At 37.7% G+C, this 27952-nt stretch overlaps 1 protein-coding gene across 1 annotated transcript in view; it reads left to right on the top strand.

Annotated features, from left to right (window-relative positions):
• The first annotated feature begins 1178 nt into the window (after nt 1-1178).
• LOC134546184 (AFG3-like protein 2) overlaps nt 1179-27952 on the top strand; it is a 62559-nt gene continuing 35785 nt past the window's right edge. The window contains exons 1-12 of the mRNA XM_063388771.1: nt 1179-1401; nt 2388-2683; nt 14160-14315; nt 15209-15302; nt 15885-16050; nt 17408-17546; nt 19360-19478; nt 19567-19688; nt 22168-22321; nt 23120-23347; nt 24241-24467; nt 24870-25070. Coding sequence (XP_063244841.1) covers nt 1315-1401; nt 2388-2683; nt 14160-14315; nt 15209-15302; nt 15885-16050; nt 17408-17546; nt 19360-19478; nt 19567-19688; nt 22168-22321; nt 23120-23347; nt 24241-24467; nt 24870-25070 — 1989 coding nt within the window. The 5' untranslated portion in view covers nt 1179-1314. The remainder of the gene's footprint in view (nt 1402-2387; nt 2684-14159; nt 14316-15208; nt 15303-15884; nt 16051-17407; nt 17547-19359; nt 19479-19566; nt 19689-22167; nt 22322-23119; nt 23348-24240; nt 24468-24869; nt 25071-27952) is intronic.

Here is a 27952-nt window from a genome sequence, read left to right as displayed (position 1 = left end):
AAGTGATAGGCTGAATTCATCTGGCGCGCCAAGAACTAGTTGCAACACACACACTTCAGTACAGTCGGTGCTAATAAAATAACGGAGACGTAATATAACAGGAAGCACCGTAGCACTTTGTTCAGCGTAGGTGGGTCATTTGCGAAGAAAAAATTATGCACTTTACGCCTAATAACCGTCTTCACAAAATCATCACAAGTTTTTATAACAGGATACTCAAGTTTCCTTTTCTTCCCGGAAGATGTTAATGTCCCGGTGTCCTGTAGTTCTTTCCTTGCACGAAGTACACTGCTCTTCGAAACACGCCTAAATTCCGCAGTTAAACTCGCGATATCGTTCACACGACAATCCGGATATTTGTCTGAAAATGTTTTAAAAACATTCAACACAATAGTTTTCTGTGCACTTTTCAAAGGCTTTCCCGTTCTGTGTTTTACAAAACTCGGTCCGACGTGCGCGCGCGAATCCGAAATGCAACTGTTGCGCCGGGCATTAACTGTACACTGTACAGTACCTTTTGTCTATGCCACGGTACACACGGCGTCTGCTAACATAATTGTAAGTAAATAGTTGCTGACACATTAAACCGTATTGGAAATTAATGATGAAACGCTATATTGCTATATATCAACAATTGTTATAAAAAAGGCAGTGTAAAAATACTTACAAATGGTACGTAACCAAGGGACTATTTCTTGCGGATGAATAATGTGCGCGGCGGCCGGCAGCCAATGAAAATGTTTGTTTACAAGAGGATTTGTTTATTCCAAAACTCAGGTAAGAGTGAACGGAGAATAGGTAAGCACTTGGTTCGACGTCAATGCTTATGCAATGTTGTTCTCAAGCAACGACTATGATACAAGAGAATGCCCTCTCGGAAATAAGAAATATGAGACTATCATTAGATTGTCTTCATCAAGACTGTCTTGTTAGCATTTCCTTTAGACGATCTCAAGCAACCTATATGGCACCCAAGTATTTAAATAAGAATGCATATAAGAATTTCTTGTCAAAGGAATTATTCAAGATATAAATATGTATACCACCCTACCTCTTTTGCATGATCTAATTGCCTTGAAGGGCTATGCACGCACAAGAAAAATATTTATATATTTATTTTTCCAGCAAGTAAAACGTATACCGGTTTACCAAGAGATAACAGGTCAAAAAGAGTCTGCGAGTAAAACGAACCTATAGTCTGTTGTAGTTGTGTAACTTGTTCGCTGATTGTGTCGTACGTATATGCGCCTTGTGAAAAATGTAATTTGAATCATTTGTATTGGTGTGAATTGTGATACGATAATTATAAGCAGAATGGCTTATAGGTTTCTACCATCCGGAAGAAAGTTAGAGAGGTATTTGTGGAATGGCTTGAAAAGAGCCAGATTTGACAAAAATTTGGTGAGCCATTTTCAAGTTATGTAAGGTTAGGCCTAAATAGATGTGTAGTTAAAAAAATGAAACAAAACTTTTCTTGTTTTAAAACCTGTCAAATGAGACTTGTGAAAAGTAATGCAGTGTTTTAAACGTATAAGAATAAAATTTTGTGGAAATACAAGGGACTGCTGTTATTTTTTAATGTCATCTATCGTGCATGCCAAAACGTACAATTATTTATAACAATTTTGTGAACTAATTTCCGTAATACCGATTGTCCACTAGAAAATTTACTTCTAAGCAGTACGTTTTTGATGAATTAGGAAAGTAACGGTATTTGTTGGATTTTAAGGCTTTTCCGAAAAATTAAGTTAAATCCGAAAATATTTTTTTTTTTGGGCTGTTAATGTTTCTTAATCATCCTGTAAAAGAATTGTTTAATTCAGACGTACTTTTTTTGACTTTAATTGTATATCAGCAATAGTTTTTCGTTTTGCCTGAGTCGGAACAAGCCCATGGGTGAATGCTCCTCATTGTGAGATGATTGAGCCAGAGGCTGGGTTGTACCTCAGCCATTATAACAAGCAGATGACAGTGTGGCTGGGTATCTTAAGGTCTTCCTTAGCATGGTGTTGTAGGGGCAACACAAGACCCAGCAATGGTCAAGGAAAAACTAAATTGAAATTTAAAAATTTACATTAAAGGAGCTACTAAAAATAAATTTTCTTATAACACTGTGTTTGTAAACTTACAAACTTCTTTTTCAGAAGAGCCCCAACTTCATAATTACTATGTAATTAATTGTTTGCCAAAATTTGATCTGCTAAAAAATGGGAGATAGGTACACTTTGTAGTAAAATATTAAACATTACAGTTGAACAATACTACACAAAAATTTGTCACACTTAAACAGCAGGTGGGAATTTATAACATCAACTGAAATCTAATTGTGCCCAGTACATGAAACATAAATGACTGTCAAAATGCATCACATGCTTTCTGTTGTTCAGCTAGAAAAAAATCTGAGCTACCTGCACGCAGCTCGGGCAGTGCCGAGCCTGGAAGTCATTCTGCACGAGTGGAAACAGTTCTGCTCTAAGCCTCCGAAAGGTTTTGAAAAGTTCTTTGAGCCAGCCGGGGCAAAGAAAGCAAAGCAGTCAACCGAAGAGCCTGCGAAGGAAGGGAATAAAGATGCTCCAAAACAGCAGGCCCCGCCCCAGTCTACTCCTCCTCAGCCATCGCGCACTGCAGGCCAGAGCACGAAGCCGTTTGACCAGTGGTCGTTCGGAATGTTCGGTGGCCAAAGGTAATTATAAGTTAAGTATAGAGTTGACAGTTCAGTGAGTTGTGAAATTCAGCATGGTAAATTTCTAGGGTTGCGGGTTGTCTGCAATTAAAATATCGAAGAAAAGGGGTTTTTCCAACACTACAGATGTTCCTCTATGTAAACCTAAAATATAATTTGAAAATTCCAACTGGATTATGTGAGCCTCACGTTCATATGCAAAGTGCGTATTTAGTCGCCAGTATAACATATGCCGCTATTTTTTTTTAACTATGCTTGTGCTGTGTGAATGTGTGTGTGTTTGTTTTGGTATTACTTGTTTCAAGTGCAAATTTTTTTAATAACTGAAATAGTCTTGTACGTTAACTGTTTTAGTACTGTTTGTGTCAGTTTGGTTTTAAACACGAAGCCTGTCATTCGTCATCCACTTTCACTTACCAAGAATTCCTAGTGGGGTTTCCCCAGAAGTAAGTGTGGCTGGCTTGGGGCTCCAGCCCTCTTAACACTTGTAACAACAGTGTTTACTGCCCTGCCCATTTGTTAACCCTTTAACATATATATTATGGCTAGATAAATATGTCCAAAAAAACATTTTTTATAAATGTTTTTTTGCAGTAATGTATTGTTTTCAATATGCAAATAAACGTACCACATGTAAAACATACGGTTTTTCATTTTTTACAAAATTATGTAATTTTTAATGCACACTGTTTTACTAACCCGAGTATACTTGTCATTGTTGAAATATATGTAAATACATTATAAATATTTATGGAATATAATCAAATAGATAAATATTTAGATAAATAACATTTAACACATATATTGGAAGTTGAACAGTTATTATAACAACATTAGTAATGGTCAGCATGGTTAGAATTATTTCTCAAAAGTAGTTATCTGAAAGACTAACTAATTTCTGCCTAAATGTCTGCTGTTGTATGATAAACTCTGAAGCACGGCACTACACACAGTGGCACACCACAGTCTTCACACATGTACCGTGTTTCACGCCGTATTTTTTCCCCCGTGCATCTGTCACCCTGCTGCACATTGCACACTGGCGTGTAGGGTTGCTTTTTTTGTCAGCGGGATCGTAGCTGGAAAGTGACGTTCAGTCATTCTCAGTGGATTCGTTGATTTTCCAGGCCTACCTCGTCCTGGCGACATTGTTGGTTGGCTTGTGAAACTGTTCAATCAAATTTTTGACAACAGCCTCTCTGTACTCCAAATGTGACTGCTTCTCTCCCAACTTTGAATATAACAAAAATGAATTCCATATTGCTAGGTCCACTAAATAGAAAAAAAATCTTATAGTATTTTTTCCCCCTCTTCCTGGGTATTATTATTATTATTACTTATTAACCTGCAATTGGGCTTTCACCCGGTGGCAAGAACTCCCACTCACTCCCCTCTCCCCCCCCCCCTCCATCAGCTTTCTCCTCAGCTCCCTCCCATCCCTGACCTCCACCATTTCCTCCCCCAGCCCATTCCACTCCCTCCCCGTCCTCACCAGGAAGGTGTTCCGCCCTCTCTCTGTCCGCCTCCACACCCTCTGGAGCTTACATCTGTGGTCTCTTCGTCCTCTGTACTCCCCTCTATGTACTTTGCTTCCCAATTGCCCCCATCCCCCTTCCCCCTTCAGCACCTTGAACATCCTGACCAACCTTTCCACTCTTCTTCTCCTCTGTAACGTTTCCCACCCCAACTCCTTAATCATTTCCGTTGGGCTATGCAGTTTCCCATCCTGCCCCTCCCTCCTCCACATTCCCATCACCCACCTAGCCGCTCTGCGCTGTACCCCTTCCAGCTCCTTCACCTCAGTCACCAGGTAGGGGTCCCAGACCGCCGCCGCATACTCCAACATTGGCCTGACCAATGTGGAGTATGCCTTCTCCTTTGTCCTCCTCCCAGCTCCCTGCAGGGTCCTACCAAGCAACCCCAGCGCCTGCCTTCCCCTCCTGACCACCCCCTCTATGTGCTCCGCCCATCCTAGGTCATTTTTCAGTGTCACCCCCAGGTACTTATATCCTGCTGCCTCTCTTATCTCCTGCCCCTTCCAGTAATATACATTTCGTGTGACTTTCCTCCTCTTTGTAAATCTGACAACTTTTGTCTTACCAACATTCAAGGACATTCCATTTTTCTCCGTCCATTGCTCCAACCTTATCAAGTCCTCTGCTAAACATCCCCCTTCCCCCACAACCTCATACACTACACAGTCATCTGCAAATAGCCTCCATCTGGCTTTCATGCCCTCCCCCAGATCGTTTATCATAATTGTGAACAACAGAGGCCCCAGCACACTCCCCTGTGGCACCCCCGACGTCACTTCCCCCTCCTCGGAGCTTTCCTCACCCACTCTCACTCTTTGTCTTCTATTCCTCAGGAAATCACCCACCCAGTTTACCACCCTTCCATCCCTCACCAGCAACTCAACCTTTTCCATTAACCTCCTATGGGGGACCTTATCAAACGCCTTTTCAAAATCTATAAAGATTGCATCTATCTGCTTCCCCCCGTCCACCGCTTCCACCAGGTCTTCCAACAGCCCAGCCATCTGGGTCTCGCATGAAAACCCCATCTTGAATCCATGCTGCCTGTTATCCACCCACCCCAGATCTTCCATTTCCCCTTTTACGTACCTTCCTACCAACCTCTCCATCACTTTTCCTACACAGGACGTCAAACTGACCGGCCTGTAACTTCCTGGCTCCGCCTTATCATTTCCCCCCTTGTAGATGGGAACTACCACTGCCTCCTTCCATTCCATTGGTAGTTTCCCCTCCTCCAGAGACTGCTTGAAAACCTCCAACAGGTACTTCCCAATCTCCCTATCACCCAACTTCAAATGACTATTCCCTATACCATCTAGCCCAGCTGCCTTTCTCCCTTTCAACCTCCTGATCACCTTAATTACATCTGTCAGTCGCAGCTCAAAGGCCTTCCTGCCCATTAAACTGTCGTCCTCTTTACCCTCCCATGCCTCCCCCTTTGTAAATACTGCCAGATATTGCTCCTGCAGTAAGTCTGCCTTTTCCCTGTCCTCTGTATATTCCTGCCCCCCTCCTCCTCTGAGAACCCCTATTCCCTCCTCACCCTTCACTCTTCTTATGTATCTGTAGAGCTCCGTCCCATTTACCGTCCCCCCTTCCCCCATCAGCTGTTCCATGTAAGCATCCCTTGCTTCCCGCGATTTCCTCCCTAGTTCCTTCCCAAGCGCCTTCATTTCCGCCTCTATCTCCTCTCCCCCAAGCTTCCTTGCCCTCGCATGCAGCCTCCTACATTTCCTTTTCAACACTTTCAACTCCCTTCCATAGTAGGGAGGGTCACCTCCTTGGCCTACCCTCCTCTGAGGTACAAAACGTGTAGCCATCTGCAGCAGAATATTTCTTAAGGCAGCCCATCTACCTTCAAGGTCCTCTATATCTACCCATCTACTGTATTCCCCCTTCAGGAATGCCTCTGCCCCCACTCTATCAGCCTTACCCCAACAGTTTACCACGTTTCCCCTCCTTACCCTTTTCTCCCTCCAGCCCACGTCTAACTCCACTACTGGGATCCTGTGGTCACTGATGCCCTCCATTACCACACTTCCCCTGACCGCCTCCATTGGTCTCACAAGTACCACATCCAACAGGTTCCCGTCATCCTGCTCTCCTCTCCTGGCACCTTTTCTGGTGCTTTCAGTCACCACCTGCTCCAGTCCTCTGTTTGCCAGTTGAGATGCCCATCTCTGTTCCCTTGACCCCATCCCCTCCGGCCCCTTTTCCCATGCCACCCCTGGCATGTTCAGATCCCCCGCCACTATCACCCACTTGCCTTCCCCTAGCATGTCCAACCTGTCCTGCACCTCCCGTATGGCTTCATCCCCTTGCCCTGGTGGCCGGTACACCGCAATCAGCTGTACATTTTTCTCTCCTACCTGGAACTGCATCTCCAATAACTCCGCTCTCCCCCCAACCCATACAACCCTACCACAGAGTCCCTCTCGCATGCACACCATTACCCCTCCTCCATTCCTGTTTCTGTCCCTTCTAAATATTTCAAAGTGTGCTCTCTTCAGTTCCCCATCTCTAATTTCCTCGTCCAACCATGTCTCCACCGCTACAATGATATCCGCCCCATAGGCTTCCACCCTGCCCCAGAACTCCTCCACCTTCTTATATATACTTCTACAGTTTATAACTGCGACTTTTACATATTGGCATTTTCCCCCTTGCGCCTCTGTCCCTTCCGCCCTGATACGAGTGCCCCTTCCCCTTAGAACCCCGATTTCCAGCACTCTTGCAGCCCTATCCAACTCCACCCCCCTCTTTCCTCCTTCCTCGCTCCCCGTCCAACCAATCTAAGTTTTGTTGACTTTAGCTGTCACCTCCTCCCTAGCATTGCTATCAGCACTATATTCACAATCACCCCCCTTCTCTCCACCTTCCTCACTATCTAGTTGCTATCTTCTTCCCTGCTGCTCAAACCTTGCCCTTTCCAAATGGCCAGAAGTCTCCCTTCCTAGCAGGTCTCCTAGCATCCATTTTCCCCTCTCTGTTAGGTGAACCTGATCCCTGCCCACACAGTCCTGCCCCACCCATTTCCTGCTATCTACCAACATGGCTCCCAAGTCCCTACACACCCTCTCATACACCTCGCTGACCGCCGCAGCCTTGACATAGTTTATACCCCTCCTTACTAGTACCCCACTGACCACAACTCTGGCTACAGGGAACTTCTCCTTCACCTTGCCCACTAGCCCCCTCATATCCTCCTCTACTTCCCTCCCCACCACTCTACCAGCCACATCATTTCCCCCTACATGAACAACCACCACCTTAACTTTACTGCTTCCTTTCATGCAGCCTACCCTCTCCCCCAAGTTCCTAATCTTTGCACCCCCAAACGCAGCTTTATATATACTTCCTTTCCCCACCCCCTGCAATTCTACCCCCTTCACAATAGAGCTGCCCAGGAAAATCACTTCGGGCTCCTGTCTAACTATTGTACCCCTTTTCGTATCCCTGCCCTCTTCATGCCTGTTCACATCTACGTTGCTTGTACCCACAGCCTTACTGCCGGCCTCCTCCCGCACCCTCCTTGCTACCCCTTCATTCTGCAACCTGACACCTGTTTCCTGAACTTCCCCAGTACATGCCTCTGCATATGTGGCCTTAACAGCTTGAGTCCTTACTTTCTCCCTCCCTTCCAGCTCCTCCACCCTCCTGCGCAGCCTATCTACCTCCACATCTGCCTCCTTTCTCATCTGCCTTTCCTTCTCAACTTCCTCCTTTGTCCTCTTCAGCTCGCACTCCAGCCTTTCGACCCTTACTAACACACTTCTCAACCCATCCTCCCTTTTTACTTCTTCCTCTACCCTCTCTAATCTATGTTTTATTTCCATCTCCTTCCTGTACAACACCTCACCTAATCCTTCTTCCAAATTGACTTCCCTCCTTGTCCCACTCAGACCCTCAACAATTTTTCCTCCCAGAATATCACCAATGAAATTGAGTGCCCAGTCCTTACCCACATCTACATTCCCTCCTTCCCTCTGAGTTCCTGACACCCCACCTACCATCTCCTGGCTACCACTGCTTCTTGCCATTGCCACACTTCCTGAACCCTTGTTATCCTTGTCACAATCCTTACACATCCACTCCTGCCCCAGACTACCCAGCTCCCCCTCCTCTAGTCCTGCACACTCCGTATGGACCCAGCCTTCGCATTTGTCACACCGTACACCACTCTCTCCATCTTTCCACACCTTTTTACAACCCACACATTTAAGCTTCGACTTACATTTCACCCTACCCATTTTGTCACAATTCACTATTCTACACTAACCTATTACCCAAATAACTTAAATAATATATAATCCTACTGTAATAACCAACAGATAATCCTACACCTTAGATCTTATTTCTACTCTAATTAAACGGCCACGTGGCGACCGCAAATCAACACAACACTACTACCTCCTTATGCAAAAGATTAAACACTAAAACCCTTAATTCTTATCTACATTGATACAAAATATATAATGTTACGCTGCTATCTTAGTATACTCCCTTCTCAACTCCTTTGTACTCCTATAATTCCACCATTTCCGCAGAGCTCAATTCCACATCACATTACTTGCCCGCCATCTTCTATGAGTGTACTGCATAGTCTGTTGTGCGCTGGTCAACAATGTCCACACCTCTCATTGTACTGTTATAATCTAACACAACTTGTGGTTTCATGTGCCGTTGTCCATAGATTGTAACACTTTTCATTTCAGAATTGTGGATTGTAGACAACATTGTGAAAGGTTTCTTGTCCATCCACTTAAATACCAATAGTTTTCCTCTTTGGAAAGCCATGACACTGCCTTTCGGCAAGTTTTGTTTCTGCAGTTCTGGTGGCATTTCTTTTCTTGTAGTTTTCACAGTCCCATAAGAATCGGTTCGATGTGATAACAACATATCTGATAGCTGTGGTGAGGTATAAAAATAACTACTTGTGACGACATTGGCAAGACTTTGTATTCATCATCAAAATTTGTTCCTTGTCGGGTGTAAATTACGAAGGAATATACATATCCACTTGACGATTCACATAACATGAATGAATTTATTCCGAACCGCGCCCTTTTGAGAGGTAAGTACTTTTTCCAACCTAGAAACCCTTTATATAACATAAGGCTTTCATCTACTGTGACATCTTTTTCTGGAGTGTAAAGTTCAGAAAATTTATTTTGCAAATGAATATATATATAGGCCATAATTAGTTCAGTTTAGGGTTTGGATGGGTGGCTGCATCATATGACTCATTATCCACAAAATGAAGAAACTGTTTCAGCTGAACAAATCTGCGAAATGGCATGGTTTTCCTAAAAAAATGGTGTGTCAAATATTGGGTTCTTAGCCCAGTACATTTGATATGTAGGTTTTTTGACTATGCTTTGAGCCATAACTAGTGTAAGAAAAACATAATTTCCTCTTTGTTTGTTGGTTTCCATTTGGTTTGAAGATGTATTTGAATGTACTGTGATGCAAAATGGTTTGTTTCTGTAGCTATGAGTTCAGCCAAATCATTATCAAAAAATAAGAGAAAATAACGAGAAAATTATTGTCAACATTTACATTTACATTGATGCCTGGTTTACCTGTGACACCTCAGCTGAAATATGTAAACATTGTACACATATGTAAACATATGTAAACATTGGCGGGAACATCATAAATTCATAATAGTACTATTAGAGACATCTAATGTAACAATTGTTCAAACACAAACGGCGAATGCGTTTAAGTAGGCTACTGTGATGGATCGAATCTGCCCTGACATCTAGTGGGTAACATAAAACTACTGGAAGTCTGTTTCAAAGGCTGACAATACCTACCTTGACATCTAGTGAGAGCTCATGTAACTGTTTCGAGAAAACTCGAAATAATATAATCGGACGCACGTTTTTGTTAATCAGACGAGTAAACTCTGGTTAATAATTATGTGCCAAATGTAAAAAAACTAATATACTCAGGTTAATATGTTAAGGGGTTAAATGGTTAAATTAACTATTATGTTATATATTAAGTGCTACAGTTAGGTTTTCTGATATTTAAATAACATTTTTTATGCCCTTTAAGAAGTAGTAATGTGGTTGCCTTATGTTTTACAATCATGATTTACATTATTTCATACTTTTTAAGTTATTCTGACAATTTGTTTACTGAATAAGCCCCTATGTTTTATTTTTACACGTTTGATTGTGTATTTAGGTTTTTATTTGCCTTCACATATTTAAGTATGGCTTGTTTTTCTTTGTTCAAAAATAAGAGTTGTAATGTAGTTTACCTTTGTACTTTTTTCTCGCCTTGATTCTTTTTTAAACGGGCTGATACAATAATTGGCCTGTTGCATAAGATGAAAGAGAGGGAGAGGCAGAGTTCAGAGAGTGAGAAAAAGACTCTGGGAAGTTAGTGGAAGTGCTGTTGCCATGCACCAGGATTGTCTGGTAATTTTTCAGTACATTTTTGTGATTTGTCAAAAGTGATGTCACCAGACTTTGTGAGTTTTTCTGGGTGTAATCTCATTTGAAACAGCCTCGGTGTGAGGGGCAGGAAATTTGTATGCTGCTATGGTTTCACTAGGGCTGTGCTGTGATTGGTTGGAGAGGTCATGCACCTACATCTTCCTTCGGGCAGATGCGGCTGTGTAGCCTCGTTCGTTAGTCAGTGTCTGAATGAGGTACCGAGATGTCGTGTGTCGGGTGGTGGCTCAAAATTAATATATTTATGTGAGTTGAAGAGAGATTTTACGGCTATGGTCCGAGTACTACCGGATATAATCAACCTTTTTAATTGTTTCGAACTTTAAACTAGAATTTTTTGACCACATTCGTTGATATTAGCCCACCATAAGGTTCAAGTGATGTTCGTCTTTGTTCCGAGGCCTGGGTCCTTGGGCTTGTTCTGTGAGTTTGTGTGGAACTACAGGGCATAATTGTGAACCATCTATTAATATTCATCCTTTCAGTATCTGCAAACAATCAACGTGTTTATTTTGGAGTCACTGAATAGGTAATGTGTGACTTGCTTGTTAATTCAACATGTATTTGTTTCTAGTGGTCTGGAAATGGTGACCAGAATGACTTGTGAATATTTGGTCAACATTAATAAAAAAAACAGTCAAAAATCAGTTTGTATTTGCGAGACGTTATTCCAGTATCCAATCGTCTGCAGTAACAGTCCAATGATTTATGCTGGTATTGTTCACTCCAGGCTGAATATTTTGAGTTAGCTGAGGTGGTCTGAGGTGTGGTACACTATAGTAGGTAGTTTTTTTTCTTCAGTACATTTTACAAAATTATATTGTTGTTGCATGTTCATGGAAAGATATGATTTTCATGTTGAATGCACGTACCAACATGTTTGCATGTCTTTTGAATTGTTGAAGATCCGAATGGTTATAAGTCATTGAGAAGGTGAGTTGTTTAATAATGCTATTTTTCGTAGCATTGTAGTTTAAATTCATTACTATATGTTTATGAGGTTATATTAATTTGTGCACTTCTTGCAAGATATAAAAGTTTGTGTTAGGTAAAACATATTTAATGCATTATGAATACCTAACTAACGAAGCTGACCTAAAATAACCAACCATTCACAGAAATTTACAGGATTTTAAACATAGCAAACATACCCTAACCATTAAAAAATTTAAAATACTGGTAAATGTTTTTAAATACTAAAATGCTATTTACAGAATAAGAAAATGTGTTAGGAGGTAAAAAAAATGTATTTTCTGACTTTTTTTTTAATGCAGTCCTCTTATAGATAATTACCAACAAAAAGTGTGTTGAATAAGAATTGAAGCCATAACTAGCTTCTTCGTAAAAATGTACTATTCTACTTGTCCCTAAAAACTTTTGAGTTGTTTTACAATTTTACAATCTTTATTCATGCTTCAACACTAACTAAAAAACTGCCGGTAAAATTACTTCATCGTTGCTTTTCCAGAAATTAATAACATTCTGAAAATACTTTTTTCTAGAGAGGTTCTTGTATTTACCCTGAAGATAGTGTTGATAAATTTTTATAGGTTTCTGAGATCACAATTTATAGCTTGCATTATAATACCCATGCATTAATGCGGCCGTCACTATTTTTTTGCATTCCCATGTGAGTCTGTGTGTTTGTTTTGGAGAAATTTAGTCAAGTCATGAGAATGTTAGATTACGTTAGGTTAGCTACTTAAAAAATTCTTTAAAACATTGTGGATGGTTGGTTAGGTTAGTATAGTAACATTAAAAAACCTGTAAAATATTTTTAATGGTTGCTTAGGAATTTCCAGTTTAAGATGTAGCTATCCTGACCCAACCAACCGTTCACATGTTTTCACAGTATTTTTAATTTAGCTAACCTAACCTAATCAACCATCCACACTTTTTAAAAATATTTTAAATGTAGCTCAACTATTCTTAATTTCTCCGTCACTTAAGTAAGTCTATGAAAGATTATATTGACATTTTATGTATGGTTTTATCTGCTATTAAAGTTGCTCATGTGAGCCAAACTTTGGGAACCTTCAGTGAACATCGGAACTGTTCGAGCCTGGGAAGGGACTTGGTGTGAACTGGTTGTTATGCTATGTTGCAATTTCTAAGCAACCAAAAAATATTTGACAGTTTTAATGTAGCTGTACTAACTTAACCAACTATCCACAATTTTTTAAAGTATTTTTAATGAAGCAGTGGGAAATTAAAAGTGCTGTTTTGAGGGTTTATAAAAAATATTTAGGAATTTTATCAATAATTTCTGGAAAAGCAGCGACATAAGAATATTATCCAACTCTCTATAATGGTTTTTAAGTTAATTACATTTACATTAATATTGCTTGAAATACTTGATATTATACCATACTACTTTTCTTAGAAAATTACATAGTGGTTATTTGCAGCGTGCAGAAAAAGGGGGGGGGGGGGGAAAATTGATATCTACTTGTGTAATTTAACTCAACTGTTAAGATATCTATTCATATTCCCAAGGAATACTGTGAAAATGTTGAGAAAGCAGTAGTTTTAAGACCTCAAAATGCAGTGGTGGCTCCAACTTTTAATTTTAAGGAGGGGCGAATGACTGAACAGTTTAAAGTGGTATGGAATACGTCCCAGTTAAATTTAGAGTCCAAAATTTTGTGGGAAAAAAAAGTCTTAAGTAGCTATTTCCCTGAAGTCATGAAAACACTACGTTTTTTCTGATTTTTAGTAGTACTAAGTTCAAAAACAAATTACACACAAAGCAGTATCACTAAAATTGTAAAATAATACACTTTTACAAAAAAAACATTGAACTGACTTTAGTGGTCACCTATGGACTGTAGGAGATAACTTTTTTTTTGCGAGAGCGCTCGCACATGCGTGGGTGTGCTTTTGGGGCGAGGGGGGGGGGGGGGGTGAGGGTGCGTATTTTTTTAAGGTGGTCACTCCCATTGCCCTTCGTGTAGGACCGCCCCTGTCAGAATGGGAACTTTTTGATTGCACTGCATGGGAAAATGTTCGCTTAATGTTGGCTTAATTTTAATCAGTGATGTGTGTGTAATTGTTGTTGTCTACCTCACTGTGCTGTGGCCCGTAGTGCTACGGGTGTGCCATTAAGATACTGTGAATGTGCCACAAGATTTTGGTAACTAAATAATATTGTGTGCCAAAATTTTATGTATGTATTTCCTATGAGTTATAACATAATTTTTTTTTTAATTTTAAAGGTTTAATGTTTTAAAACCAAGAAGAACAAATGTTAAAATAACAGTGTGTGAATATATAGCGTAAAATTATACATAGTGTGTCATGATTTCAGCAATTCAAAGTCGGTGTTGTGATAAAAAAAAGATTGGAAAATACTGACCCACCTACAGTAAAACAGAGATGTATGACAAGTTTTTGGTGTACGTATTACAAAATTTATTAGAACAATATTACAATTCCAGTTTTATTTTTACACTTGTCTGTCTTGTTTTTCAATAGCAGAGGCAGTAGTTCTGGCTCGGGAAAGTTTGGTGACGGAGGAGAGAGGGAAAGATGGATCATAATTGGAATAATGGGCACAGTGATCCTGCTGGGCACGGTGGCCTTCTACGAGATGGGCTACAAAGAAATTGCTTGGAAGGAGTTTGTGAATAAGTAAGTTTCGACTTGTTGTAGTAATTGTGCATTAGCAACCAATTATTGTTATCAACATGAGATAAATGGAACTTAGAATGATCTACAGTGGGAAGGTTCAGCAATGTTAGTTAAGATTATAATTTGTAAGCATATATTTTTGTCAAGAATATTCATAAAAATTTCTCAATGCACACCAGACTTTACATTAACTCTTCAAACAGTAAGAAACCAACTTAAACACACCTTAAAGGGACCTGGATCAAGCTATTGGTAAGAGATGTAGTGGTCAATGAAAAAAAAATAAAGTTGAAATTTGTAGCTTACCCAAGATTGGTTTCATTGGTATCCCTAAACTTGTACCTCAAACATTCTTATTATATCCCTACTTTTTAAATTGTAACAATAATATAGAAAGTCGTAATGAAGTGGCAAATCACAATACTAAGGCTTCATCAGGTATAAAAGTTCAAACAGCTAGGTACATTCATAAAAAAAAATTCACAATGTACAGCATTTGTAAGTATGTTTAAAAACACATAAATACTTTTAATTTATGTATGCATTACTATGTAAACTTCCTTTTAACTGTGTTTGTACGTGTTAATTTTACACACATTTATTATTTCTACATTCTAAGACTTAGTGCAGTATTGTGTGTTAGATTAGGTACTCAATTGTATGAATTGTTTTTGATTGTATGTTTTCCATTACTTTTGTCTAGCATCATGTTAAATCTAATTGTTTTTATGTTTATGGAAACCTGAAGTCACAATCAGCTAAGGTTTTTAATTATCTTTACATTAGCAATTACATGTGGCATAGCCTATTTGGGAGATAAACTCTTTTAGTACATATTTGATATGTATTTCTGTAATATAATGTTAAATATATATATTTTCTTACTTTTGCAGCTACTTGTCGAAAGGTATTGTCGAGAAACTAGAAGTGGTAAACAAGAAATGGGTTCGAGTCCGTCTGTCTCCAGGCAACTCTGTAGATGGCTCTGTAAGCTGAATTTAATTTTTTCTAAGTATAATGCCTGCTGTTATGATTTCCTTTGCTTAACTACACGGAGGTGTGTGACAGACCACAAATCATCTGTAATACCCTGGAGAAATATTTTACAGGAGAGACAAAAAACTAAACTTTCTACATTTTGTTGTAACAATATGTATGTGTTTGTAACTCCTCAGTTTTCATTTTCATTGCAAATATTAATAATACAAAGACACACTCATGGCTACATATTGTCAATTAATTAATATATGCATGAACGTTTTAACGTAAGTAAGCTAAGCAAAATTTCAAACCATAAATTAATCTGAGACACAGTGACTGCCAATTAACTTTTTAGACAGTGGCTAAAATTGGAATTGGAATTGTGTTTCATACAAAAATTTCTTTGTTATGAAGCTTTGAGAAAACTGCAGAAAATAATATAAGCAAACAGATGAAAATAGACTAAAAGTGAATTTACACGGTTTGCTAATCGGGCAGATGAAATAAAGCTCAGATGCATTGTTCTTTTGTCTGGAAACAGCTGGTTGCTAATTTCAGGGTTAACGGTTATTCTATTGTGTGTTTCAGAGTATTCTTTGGTTCAACATTGGTAGTGTTGATTCTTTTGAACGCAACCTTGAAAATGCTCAAATGGAAATGAACATTGAGCCTCCAAATTTTGTTCCAGTCATCTACAAGAATGAGCTAGAAGCTGCCAGTATCACTGGTATTTTGCCTACGTTACTCATCATAGGTGAGACTTACATTTATTATAGGTACTGTTCATTTGCTGAGAAATTAATTCACTTGAACTTGACAAGCTCTATTTTAACTTTGCTCTAGCAGTAAACTGTAATTCAGTGTGTTGAATAATTATTTTTCACTAAACATATGACAGGATGTCTACAGGTCACAAATGTCATGAAAGTTACAAAATATTAATGTAATGGACTGCCATTGGAGCCAGCTGGAGTCGAATGTAATTGGAGCTAGTTGGAGTCAAATGTAGCCAATTGTAGCCATTGGAAGTAACATTTTTGGAAGTCCTAAAAGTTTAATTTTCTCTAGTTTTTGCTTACTTGTATCTTGTTTTTTGATGCCTCCCTTCAGTTTATAGTCACACATTAATAAATGTAAATATTTAGAAATTGTACCACTTAAGTTGTGTGGATATTATGTAGAAAAGGTTTTCACTTTCTGACATAAAATTTGACATGTTCCTGTGAACAGAAAACCAGTATGATTTTCAATTAAATATAAATATGAACCTGTGGTATACTAACATACTATAAATAAAGTTTTAAGGAATTTTTTTTAAAAGTTCTTGAAAAAGTTTGTAAATTGGTTAACCTGGTATTTTAGACATGGTGTGTGAAATGTTTTGCTTTAGATTAGTAGTGCTCATACAGTAAAGTAATAATAGAAAAATTACTTTAAAAAAAAGTACAGTTTAAATAAATGTGCCTAACTTATTGTGTAACACAGTAGATCTAAATTAGGCACAATGATTTGTGATAATTTCTGTGTGAATTTTATTTTTGCTAAGGATAAAGATTTGTCATTGTCACAATGAATTCGTATTTTCTTTCTAAGCAGTGTGTTTAAACTGTGAACTGGAACCAGAGAACTTGGATAGGAATCTTAATCTTGCCATCCCTATTTCAGTTTTCCATGTTTCCCCGAAATGACTTGAGGCAAATGCAGAGATGGTTTCTACTACAAGGCAGTGGCCAATTTCTTCTCCAGTAAATCTGATTTTGGCTGCTCGAGGTTTCTGTCCCTGGCAAGATGTAAAACTCACTATAAATGAAAAATTTAAAAATGTTTTATAGATTATAGACTTATATGTTTCAAGGCTATGTGTAGAGGCTTAAGTCAATGGAACCTCCAGGATTATAGTGGACATCGAACTACTTAATTACATGCTCATTGCTCATAAATGTGTCATGCAGGGTTGTATGGACCGAACCCATGATCCTCACTACATGGAGTAACACATTAGTAATCAAAACCATCAGGATCCAGTGATATTGTTTTAAAAAAACAAACTAAATAGGTATTCAAAATGCATTTGGGTATCTGTGCTAATATCTGACATTGCTTTGTTTCAGGGTTCCTTATTTACATGATGCGGCGCTCAGCTGAGATGATGGGTGCTCGAGGGAGGGGCAAAGGAGGAGGCCTATTTGGTGGTGTCATGGAGTCAACTGCCAAACTGATTAACTCAAGCGATATTGGCGTGCGATTTAAGTGAGTCAGTATGTGTGCACAATCAATTACTTTTATTTGTGTGTTTTTGTACTAATATTGTGTTTAAGAAGGGTTGGGTACTTTGAAAGTTTGAATATATATTTGTTCTTACTCTTCCCGGAATTCTTTTCATAATGGAATTACATAACAAAACTCCTTTCTTGTGTAAATATATTATAATGACAAAGCTGTCTTCTTGATTATTATACTTGCGTAAAACATGGTACACTTGCAGTTGGATATAATGCAGTCTGTGTGGCATAAATAAATTTGTAATAGTGAGTGTTTGGTTAGTTATCAGTTGGTAGGACGCTTCCACCCCCCTCCCTCAACTTTCAAATTTCCCTCTGTGAGAGGCCTCAAGTTATGGCTGGCTGGCATGCACATTCTAGGGGAGTGGGGGGAACATAAGGTACTATGCTACACTGTCTCTTCTCAATCTCTCAGTACTTACGACCATTAGGCATGGTCAATCAACTCACTTGGAAATGTTGATGGTGTGAGGTGCAATTATGAATTGCTGACAACGACAAGCTTAAAGCTGTGGTTCAATGAACATGTAAAAATTTTGGCTTTGTTCTAATTGCAGAATTTTATGAAGAAATATTTTATAAATGTGTTTCAGGGTTTTACCTAGCTGTAGAAAACCCAGAAAATTAACTTTTAGGGAGTCACCACAGTGTAATTAGTCATGCAAAATTTTTAATTATGAATACATGCCTGATGTTTTACAAATACCAGATAAGAATAGAGGTTTGCGAGTAGTATTAGAAAAATATTTGATATTCAATTCAACATTTCAAATAAAATCTTTTCTTAGAATTATTTATTAACAGACAAACTGCAAAGAAAGAAAGAAAGAAAGAACATTTAAATGAGAAGGGTGAAACTTGTATTAAGCTAAAAAGATTCATTGAGAAATTTTAATTTTTTCCTGCAAACGTAGCACATGCATGCTTTTTGTATATGACAAAATAATATAATTTTGGTTAAAGTGTACTGAAAGTAAAAAAAAATTATATTTTTAAGTATATAAGTGGTTTGATTGACAAAACAATTTTCTAACATAAATTTTTCCTTGTTCAAGAAAGTGCATTGTCAGGTTTATTATTTTCTTGCATTTTACTTTTTATCTTGCATCAGATTTTCTTGGGCTCCTTTAAAGTGTGTGAAAAAAAAAATTTTACTGTATTTTAAAATTTGATTCAAAAAATGCTCTGTGGTTATGAATAATTTTATATTTAATTAAAATTCAGATAACAGGATTCATGGATGTCTTATATCTGGTAATAAAAATTTAGTACAGAACAACACAAAATGAAATGCTTTTAGTATAATGGAACATCAGAATTAATATTGTCTTAAAAAATAGTGGCATGTAAATGCTGTAACCCAACAGCAATGGCTCACATCTAATCTTTGACTGGACTTACGTCATTAGTTTAAGAGCTCAATGTCGATGCTCAAGTTGTGTGGAGTTAATGTAATAATAAACTAATAATATAATAATGGAGGCCTTGTACTGTAAACTATAGTTTTCAGTACTGTGCAATGTATATTCCTTCCTTCACTGTGAAACTTTGAAATAAAAAGATTTTAAAATGCAATTTTACTTTTAGTAATGTTTAGTTTTTCTTCTTGTTCATTGTTATTACACTCACTTATACCCGGGTGTGGTTTAGTGTAACCGATACCACTGATAAAATCCAATAAAATCAACTATCTGTTTTACTTCAAAGATTTAAATATGTGACCACATGTATATACCCACTACTGATGTAAATTTGGTTTCTAGGTAATTTATTTTTTTCAGGGATGTTGCAGGTTGCGAGGAAGCAAAAATTGAAATCATGGAATTTGTGAATTTTTTAAAGAACCCTCAGCAATACATTGACCTTGGGGCAAAGATTCCGAAAGGTGCTATTTTGACAGGTAAAATTACGGTGATCTTGTGTATTAGTTTCACAGATATATCTTTGAAAATAAATTGATCATACATTTTCTTTACTTCCAAATGCAGGCCCACCGGGTACAGGAAAAACACTCTTAGCCAAAGCAACTGCTGGTGAGGCTAATGTTCCTTTCATTACTGTTTCTGGCTCGGAGTTCCTGGAAATGTTTGTTGGTGTTGGTCCGTCGAGGGTGAGTTTTATTACTGTGTGCATTGAACACTATTTCTGTTTAGTAGGTACATACTTTTGTTTTCTAGTCTTTGGAACTAGGCTTTGTACAAGTAATGGTTACAGTTAAAAAGTGTAATAAAATCTCAAAGAAATATAACTTCATTGTACCTCTTGTTTTTATTGTTTTGTTTGTGTCCCTTGGCAATGGCATACACAGAATTTTATTTGGGGGTAGGATAGAACCATTTTGCACTTTCAGGAATAATAGATTTCTTCTTTTTTTATTTGTGGGGTGGGGTACAGTAGAACCCTGTTATAATGTTCCTGCATATAATGTTTTCCTGCTTATAATGTCATTTTTTTAAAGTCCCAACATTTCCCCCATAAGGACAATGTATTTATTTCCTGCATATAACGTTCATAAATAGTGTAATTTCCTGCTTATAATGTTTGCTTTCTAACATTCAATAAATGGGTAAAAAATGTTTTAAAACCAAATTATTCGAACACTTACGATAAAAAGTTTCCTTTATGTATGTTTATGTTTACAATCACTGCCATACAATACATGAAGTTTGTTAAAATACAATTTTATGCAATATACTGAAGGTACACAATGTTCATAGTTGTGTGTCAGTTGGCACCCTTATTCAACTCTTCTCTTCCTTGCCATTCCAGTGGGTATTCAGATGCACGTACATAGTCCTACGATATTTAAGTTGCCAACCATTGAGCGAGGGCATAACTAAAAGTGTTTTCTATTGCTTACAAATAATTTTTTTTTTCATTCATACTTAGGAATCCCAAAATTAAACTTTTCCAGGTGGCGAAGGAGTCGACGTTCTCACTCTTAATGTTGTCATCATGAATCGTGAGACAATTTTACAAAAAATGTGGCAGTGTATCTTTAAAGACAAACAAAATTTAACCAGGAAACAAGACGAAGTTGAAAAATTGTTGACTTGTTTCCGAAAATTCATGTATCAAGTATACTATCTTTGGTTTTAACATTAAAGTTGTTTACATAGCTTGGTGAGTCCATTGGTACAAAACTCGAACATTGTTAAGTGCTAAATTGAGATTTCCTGCTTATAACGTTTTCCTGCTTATAATGTTTTTTCTTGTGCTCCCTTGAAAAACATTATAACAGGGTTCTACTGTATATACAGTAGAACCTGTTTATAGTGAACCCGCCTATAATGAATTCCCGTTTATTGTGAATTTCCATCTCAGTCCTGGCAAAATTATATGAGGTTATGTATTAATTTATTGGATACAGCGCACAACTTTTGTCAATGTTGATACGTTTTCCCGTGTACAACGAACAAATTTTGCCGACATAATGCACATCTATCTCAAATATTTTCATATATTTACAAGCTTTTTCACAAAATGTCTATTCTGAATCACATTGACGTTTTTCTCTGCAATACGCTACTCGATTGTCCACTGTTCATATTATAAACAATTCATATTCTAGTGGTCTCGGTAGGCTACGTGTAGCCAAAAATTATCAGTTTGGTGAAAATAAAAAATAGTTTTCCCTGCATAGTTAAAGAATGGGCGAACGTGTGTAAATTTAATGTTATCAAAATTAAACATAAATTACCGCCACACAAATACGTATGTACATTATAGCAGCAAATTCAATATTTTTACGTCTCATTTTTATCGTTCACGTTTCGGACATTTTGATAGAGTAAGGTTCATAAGACTACCACTAGATAGAACTCTGTGGACTAAATTTTTCCATAGAAAGTGAGATAATTTCGTTCCAGCTTAAGCAACTGCGATATTAAATTATACGTAGTGATCTTTGATGCGCCATACTCGTTATTTTTCGTTTATTTACTTTTGACGGTAAAAAGAATTTCGTGTTATTAAACTGCAAATGTGCTTCAATAAGAAATACGTACATAAAAATGGGTGAACAACGCGGTAAAAAACGTAAAGCATTATCTGTGTGAGATAAACTGGACATTATTGAAAAGGTAGACTCCAACCCCACTATCCCGCACTTGTTAATAGCAAAGGAACTGGGAATTGCAACATCCACATTAAGTACAATATTAAACAAGCTGAACAATCTTCTTTCTCAAGCTGCGAATACGTTACAGAGTATTAAACACCTGAAGAAAAGAAAATACGCCGATGTCCAAGAACCATTAATAGAAAGTTTGTGAATGTGTAGTGCATTAAAAATAATATCTGCATTTGCTCATAAAACTGTTGCTTTGAGTATTTTCATTCGTTCTTTTCTTGGCTTAGGCTTATGTGTAGTTAAGATTTTGTTTTTGAGTATTTATTGCCAATATAAATGTTTTCCCAGATATAGTTTCCCCTCTATAGTGAACATATAAACTGCTCCCTTCAGATTCATTATAATAGGGTTCTACTGTAGTATATCTTCCCATCACCTACCCCTCCCTGTGTATGCTTCTGTCCCTCAGTGTCTCAGTATGCTAGTGCATTTTGAAATGCTCCTTTTTTGCTCGTAGGTGAGAGATATGTTTGCGATGGCCCGCAAACACGCTCCTTGCATCTTATTCATAGATGAAATTGATGCGGTCGGCAGGAAGCGTGGCGGTAGAAGTTTCGGAGGACATTCTGAGCAGGAGAACACACTCAATCAACTTTTAGTAGAAATGGATGGTGAGGTTTTAACTACAAGATAATTGGCCACTTCCTCATTTTATGTAGACATGCATGAGCTATTAGTTTCAGAATGATGTTCCTTGTGTTTTCAAGCTAATTTATTTAATATACATTAATATTTGTATCTGCTCTCTACACACCATTTGATTTTATACAGTGGAATATACTTTCTTCTAGTGTAAACAGGTCGAATGTGTTACTCCCGGGGGTGAGTTGTGACTGGTGTCACTGTGGTTGTTGAGACAAGTCAATAAATAGCATTGCCTGCTGGCAAGTATCTAATTCGATTCCAGTGTAGGTTAGTTCTGATAATTTGAAGGCCCTTTTATGATTAACATTGAAAGAATAAAACTTACAAAAGTTACTCACCAGCCACCAAAGGGTAACTTATAATGTACGGCAACACAGTTAACAATAAAAAGAGATAAATAGCTAAAACCTGGAATAACATGTCTATACATGCAACAAGACATTCATAGAAGCAAAACTCTTGGCAAAATGAAATTGATATAAGCTTGCAATTTTATTCTTTTTTGCGATCCTTTGTTGCTAATATGGTTTGGTGTACTTGTTGAAGAAGGTATGTTGCTAGAGTTATTTTTTGCTCTTGATTATTTATTTTTTGAGCAGCAGGCGAGAATAATAAACAAATGGTTGTATAAGGGCAGGGGAGCGAGGTTAATTGAGAAAGGGGAAGAAAATATGCACGATTTCACTATGTTTGTACTTTCTTGAGATGAAAAATTTTGTATGTTGGTAGTGCACAAATTCATACAATAACAAATTATCTTATAGGTTTCAACTCTGCCACAAATGTTGTGGTTATGGCAGCGACCAATCGTGTGGACATTCTGGACAAAGCACTTCTTCGACCGGGCCGGTTCGACCGGCAGATATATGTGCCAGCGCCAGACATCAAGGGTCGAGCTTCAATATTCAAGGTCCACTTGGGCCCTTTAAAGACAAGTTTGGACAAAATGGATCTGGCAAGGAAAATGGCTGCGCTGACACCTGGTTTTACAGGTTTGAAATTTTGATCAGCTAATGGACTGTTTTTCTTTTTTGTGCTTTAAGAATATTTTAAAAGAGAAATGTTTCCTGACTGAGTAATTCTGGTCACCATAGAAATATTATTACAAATGGAAGTGAACATTATAATGATTTGAGCTTTTTGTCATAATCATTGTCATTGATAATAATCTTGGGTTGTGTTTATGTACTGGGTTTACTAGCTGGTGTGGTGTAATCAAGCTTTGTGGGTAGGGTTATTCAAATACTGCTGTTTTTTAACAAAAAGTAATAATAGTTAAAGAATGTACATGAAAGTGAAAGAAAAATGAAAATTCTTTGGTAATGTTAACTTCTTAGTGAAAATTGTTTCCAGAATAATGAAAAAAAAAACCTTGTAATTTTTAGAAATTAAAAAAATTTGATGTAATATAGCATAAATAAAATTGCAAATTTACTAGCGTTATTTAAAGTAAGTAGTCAGATCCAAAGCTTAAATATTAGATTTGAAGTCTTACAATCTATGCTGTTTTGTATTTGAGATGTCATATTTCAGTATCATTTACATTTAGGTCATTGCACATTAGAGGTTATTTTTCAATCAAAGTCACTTGTTTAAAGTATATTTTACCTTTGAGATTGTATAATTTTGATCAGATATTTGACTTTTTATTATACTTGAGATAACTTTTTTTTTATTAAATCTTGAAAATATTTTTTGGCATATGTGATAACGCCTACCAGTTTTTCCCTGTGAGCAATTTAATTTTTCTTCATTTATTTTTGTTATGGTATAATTATGGTACCATTATAGTACATGTTCAGAAGGGTTAATTACTTTTGTAAGAAGTTCTATTTTAAATGTGTATTTTAAAAGTGGGATGCTCATATTTGTTTTTCACGTGCAGGTGCAGACATTGCGAATGTGTGCAACGAGGCAGCGTTGATTGCAGCCAGGGACCTGAAGAACGAGATTGTGTTGAAGCACTTTGAGCAGGCGATTGAGCGGGTTGTGGCGGGCATGGAGAAGAAGACAAACGTACTCCAGCCAGAGGAGAAGACGACGGTGGCGTACCACGAGGCTGGGCATGCAGTTGCTGGCTGGTTCCTGGAGCACGCAGATCCTCTTCTCAAGGTCGGTCACACTCCAGCACCCTGCACTTCTTGTTGGGACAAGTGGCCCCCCCCCCCCCCCCCCGTCCCCACCTATTTAGGGCTTTGATAATGGGCAGAAAGATTACTGCAGACAGATAAAAATTTGTGTTTTTATTGGGAACCCAGAGGTGTACATTACCAAGTGGAATGAATTAAAAAGTAAATAATAGGAAAAAGTGGTTCTATCCCTTCCCCACTTCCCCTGAAATGAAATTCTGCATATGCTCCTGTACAAACACTGCTACATTTCAGAATCTATTATACAATTATATTTTACTTTTCATGTGGCAGTACCACTGCACTCTTTTCACATTTATTAAAAAGAAAGATTGCACCAGTGAATGATGGCGGACAGGACAGTACAATGATGTGATTCCTGCAGGTGTCGATCATTCCTCGCGGAAAGGGCCTGGGCTACGCCCAGTACCTGCCTAAGGAGCAGTACCTGTACACAAAGGAGCAGCTGTTTGACAGGATGTGCATGACACTCGGAGGTCGCGTCTCCGAGGAACTGTTCTTCGGGAGAATCACCACTGGGGCGCAGGACGATCTCAAGAAGATCACTCAGAGTGCGTATTCTCAGGTATTGTAACTGCTGATTTTTATCACATGTGTGGGGTTCTGCTGAAAGAGGGATTAAAAATACTTAATTTTGCAATTTTGTAAATTGATAACTCATTCTCAATTGAAGATTGAAAATCAACATTATACAATATATTATATTACCTGAGCCAAACGGTGCAATTTTATTCAATTCTGTATTTAAAATTTAATAATTTCTTTTGGTAATTTATTACAGCATGTGGGACTCATTAAAGTACCGTATTTACTCGCATGTAGGTCGCCATCGCAGATAGGTCGCACCCATAATTTGAGGTCTTGAATTTGGTATTTTATTTAAGATTCCCCCCATATAGGTCGCACCGGTAATTCATTACCGCGCCGTGTGCGGAGAAAGGTCATTGTACTCGATCAGCTGCTGTTACGGCGCGCCTGCTGGCTCTCTTTGTTCACTGAGCTGCGCATGCGCAGTATAACTCACTCAATGCTCCACCCAGACTCGTGACCTTGCATCAGCAGCCAGCCAATAGATGCGAGCTTAGCGGAAAAAAATATAAGCTCTACCACCCGTGTACCAGTTTTGTCCAGTTCTAATACCAGTTTATTGGTATACGCACCAGTTTTCTCGCTGCCGTGACATGTTCAAGTTTACGTCCATCTTGATGTCTTGATACCAATAATTAATTAATTACGATCCCCAGAAATAAATTGTTAGTTTAAAAAATATGCGTCAACTGTACAATACTTCCGAAATTATAAAATACGTATAAAACAGTTACCAAGACTCCACTCATTTTATCTTGTGAAGTTTGTCTCGTACCAGTATTTCGGCTAAGTTGTGACATAAATACAGTATCAGAAATTAACAATCAGCCACGTTCATATATTCGTGAGTTTACGTTTTTCCCTCGTGCATTTTAGATTCTCCTGCTATAATTACTCGACTTTTACACGCCTAGGATTAAATATTAAATTACATATTACATGTTTAGAAATAAAAGCAACTTTTCATGTTATAAAATATGTATATTTTGCGATTTAAAATGTTCATTGCGACTATAAATGTTACGTTTTTCACGATGTTTTTAGGCCTACTAGCTAATCTTATCTACTCTTAAAGTACCCACTGTATTTTCTGGTTGTTTATGGTTGTTACGTGACGTAAATAGCGGGTAGGATTCGATTTTTGAGTCGTAATTTGCGTGAAAGTATTGTATTGGACTAAATGGGAACTAAACGGGACCTGAAGAATATAGTGAAAATAACGGGAAAACGTAAATAACGGTAACATAAATAAGGGGTTTCGCTGTATGTGTACATTGTAAATAAATTTGCCTATACCTATATAAACTTCTTTTTCGCATTTTAAAGCAAAATATTGTAAAAAAAATTCCTCAAAAATTTAAAAAAAATTTTTCTTCACATATAGGTCGCACTTTTTTTTTTCCCCCCATCAAATCTGGTAAAATTACCACGACCTATATTCGAGTAAATACGGTAAATTATATTGTAAATGTTGAATTTGTATAAGTTAAGACAGTTTATTGATGAGATTGGGTTGTTTTTTGCGATGGAGTAAATACATGCATTTTATATGCAAGAAATAATTTGTGATTCAAAAATTATTAAAAAAAAAAAAAAAAAAAAAAAAAAAAAAAAAAAAAAAAAAAAAAAAAAAAAAAAAATTATATATATATATATATATATATATATATATATATATATATAGTAAAATCTTGTTACAACCCCTCATGGTTCCTGTTACCCAATAATAGTTTTGAAATAGGGGGGTGGGGGGAGGGGGGTTTAGTTTTGTAATAAACATATTGGACCGACTTCCTTCCCTCTCCTTCTGAACATGTCAAAATATGGCATTTCTCACACCAAGTCTGTGTTCAATCATCCTGGCAAGAAATTAACAAGAAAAGCAATTGGATCACTACTGTAACCAAAATGAGCATAAACACGGTGGCACAGTGCTTGAGGCAACTGTATCATTTAATGACTGCAATTCCATTTTAACTCTTATTTCATCAGCAAAATAAAAAGAATTTTCATTAATATGTTGGTTTAGTAGCCATTGGCCATAGCTACCATGTTTTCTCGCATAATTGTCGCACATTTTATTCTAAAATCAAGTTTGAAAAGTAGGGGTGCGACTATTATGTGGAAAAAAAAATTTGTTAGGTAAAGTTATTCATTAAACTTGTTCATGGAAAGTACGTTTATTTAAAAAGGGAAGTATAAGGGAGCACGCCAAACAATTTAAATTAATAAGTCATACAACAAAAACCTTTATTCAACTTTAAATAGAAAAACATCTGTGATCCAAATGCAAGCCAAACGAACGCGTAACTACCGTAGTACACAACACGAAAGAATGCGGGCTATCAAATGTAGTTAACTCAGCACCTGATAAGAGAGTGCGCGTTGTATGCTCTCGGTGAGATATCAATATTCGTCTACATGCGCGCACTCTATACAGGAAGCAACATAACCAAACACGTATTATGCCAACTATCGCTGGCTACATGTTTACAAAGCGGTTTACAATTTTTTTTCCCATAAATAAATTTTACTAATTTTTTGTGGTACCTGATTATTTAAATTGATGTGTGGTGATGCGTCAGGAAAATACTTAAACTCTGTTGTGTAGAAGGAAGATAATGAAGCGCTGTATCGTCACAACTGGTCGTGGACGGGAGGGAGGGAGGCGTGCCGCGCTACGTTGCTAAGCTGGCGCCGAGAACTAGATGACTCACCGGTCGCTGCTGGGAGGAGGAATGGAGGAAGCGAAGAAAGTGGGCCCGGGGGGGGGGGGGGGTTAACTGGTGACAACATTCTCTCTCTCTCTCTCTCTCTTTTTTTACTAGCTTCTGAGCTGGCTTTCTGTAATGGGGGGAG

This window comes from Bacillus rossius, chromosome 1 (genome assembly GCF_032445375.1).
Source record: "Bacillus rossius redtenbacheri isolate Brsri chromosome 1, Brsri_v3, whole genome shotgun sequence".
Classification (NCBI taxonomy): domain Eukaryota; kingdom Metazoa; phylum Arthropoda; class Insecta; order Phasmatodea; family Bacillidae; genus Bacillus; species Bacillus rossius.
This window is presented reverse-complemented; position numbering and strand designations above follow the sequence as displayed.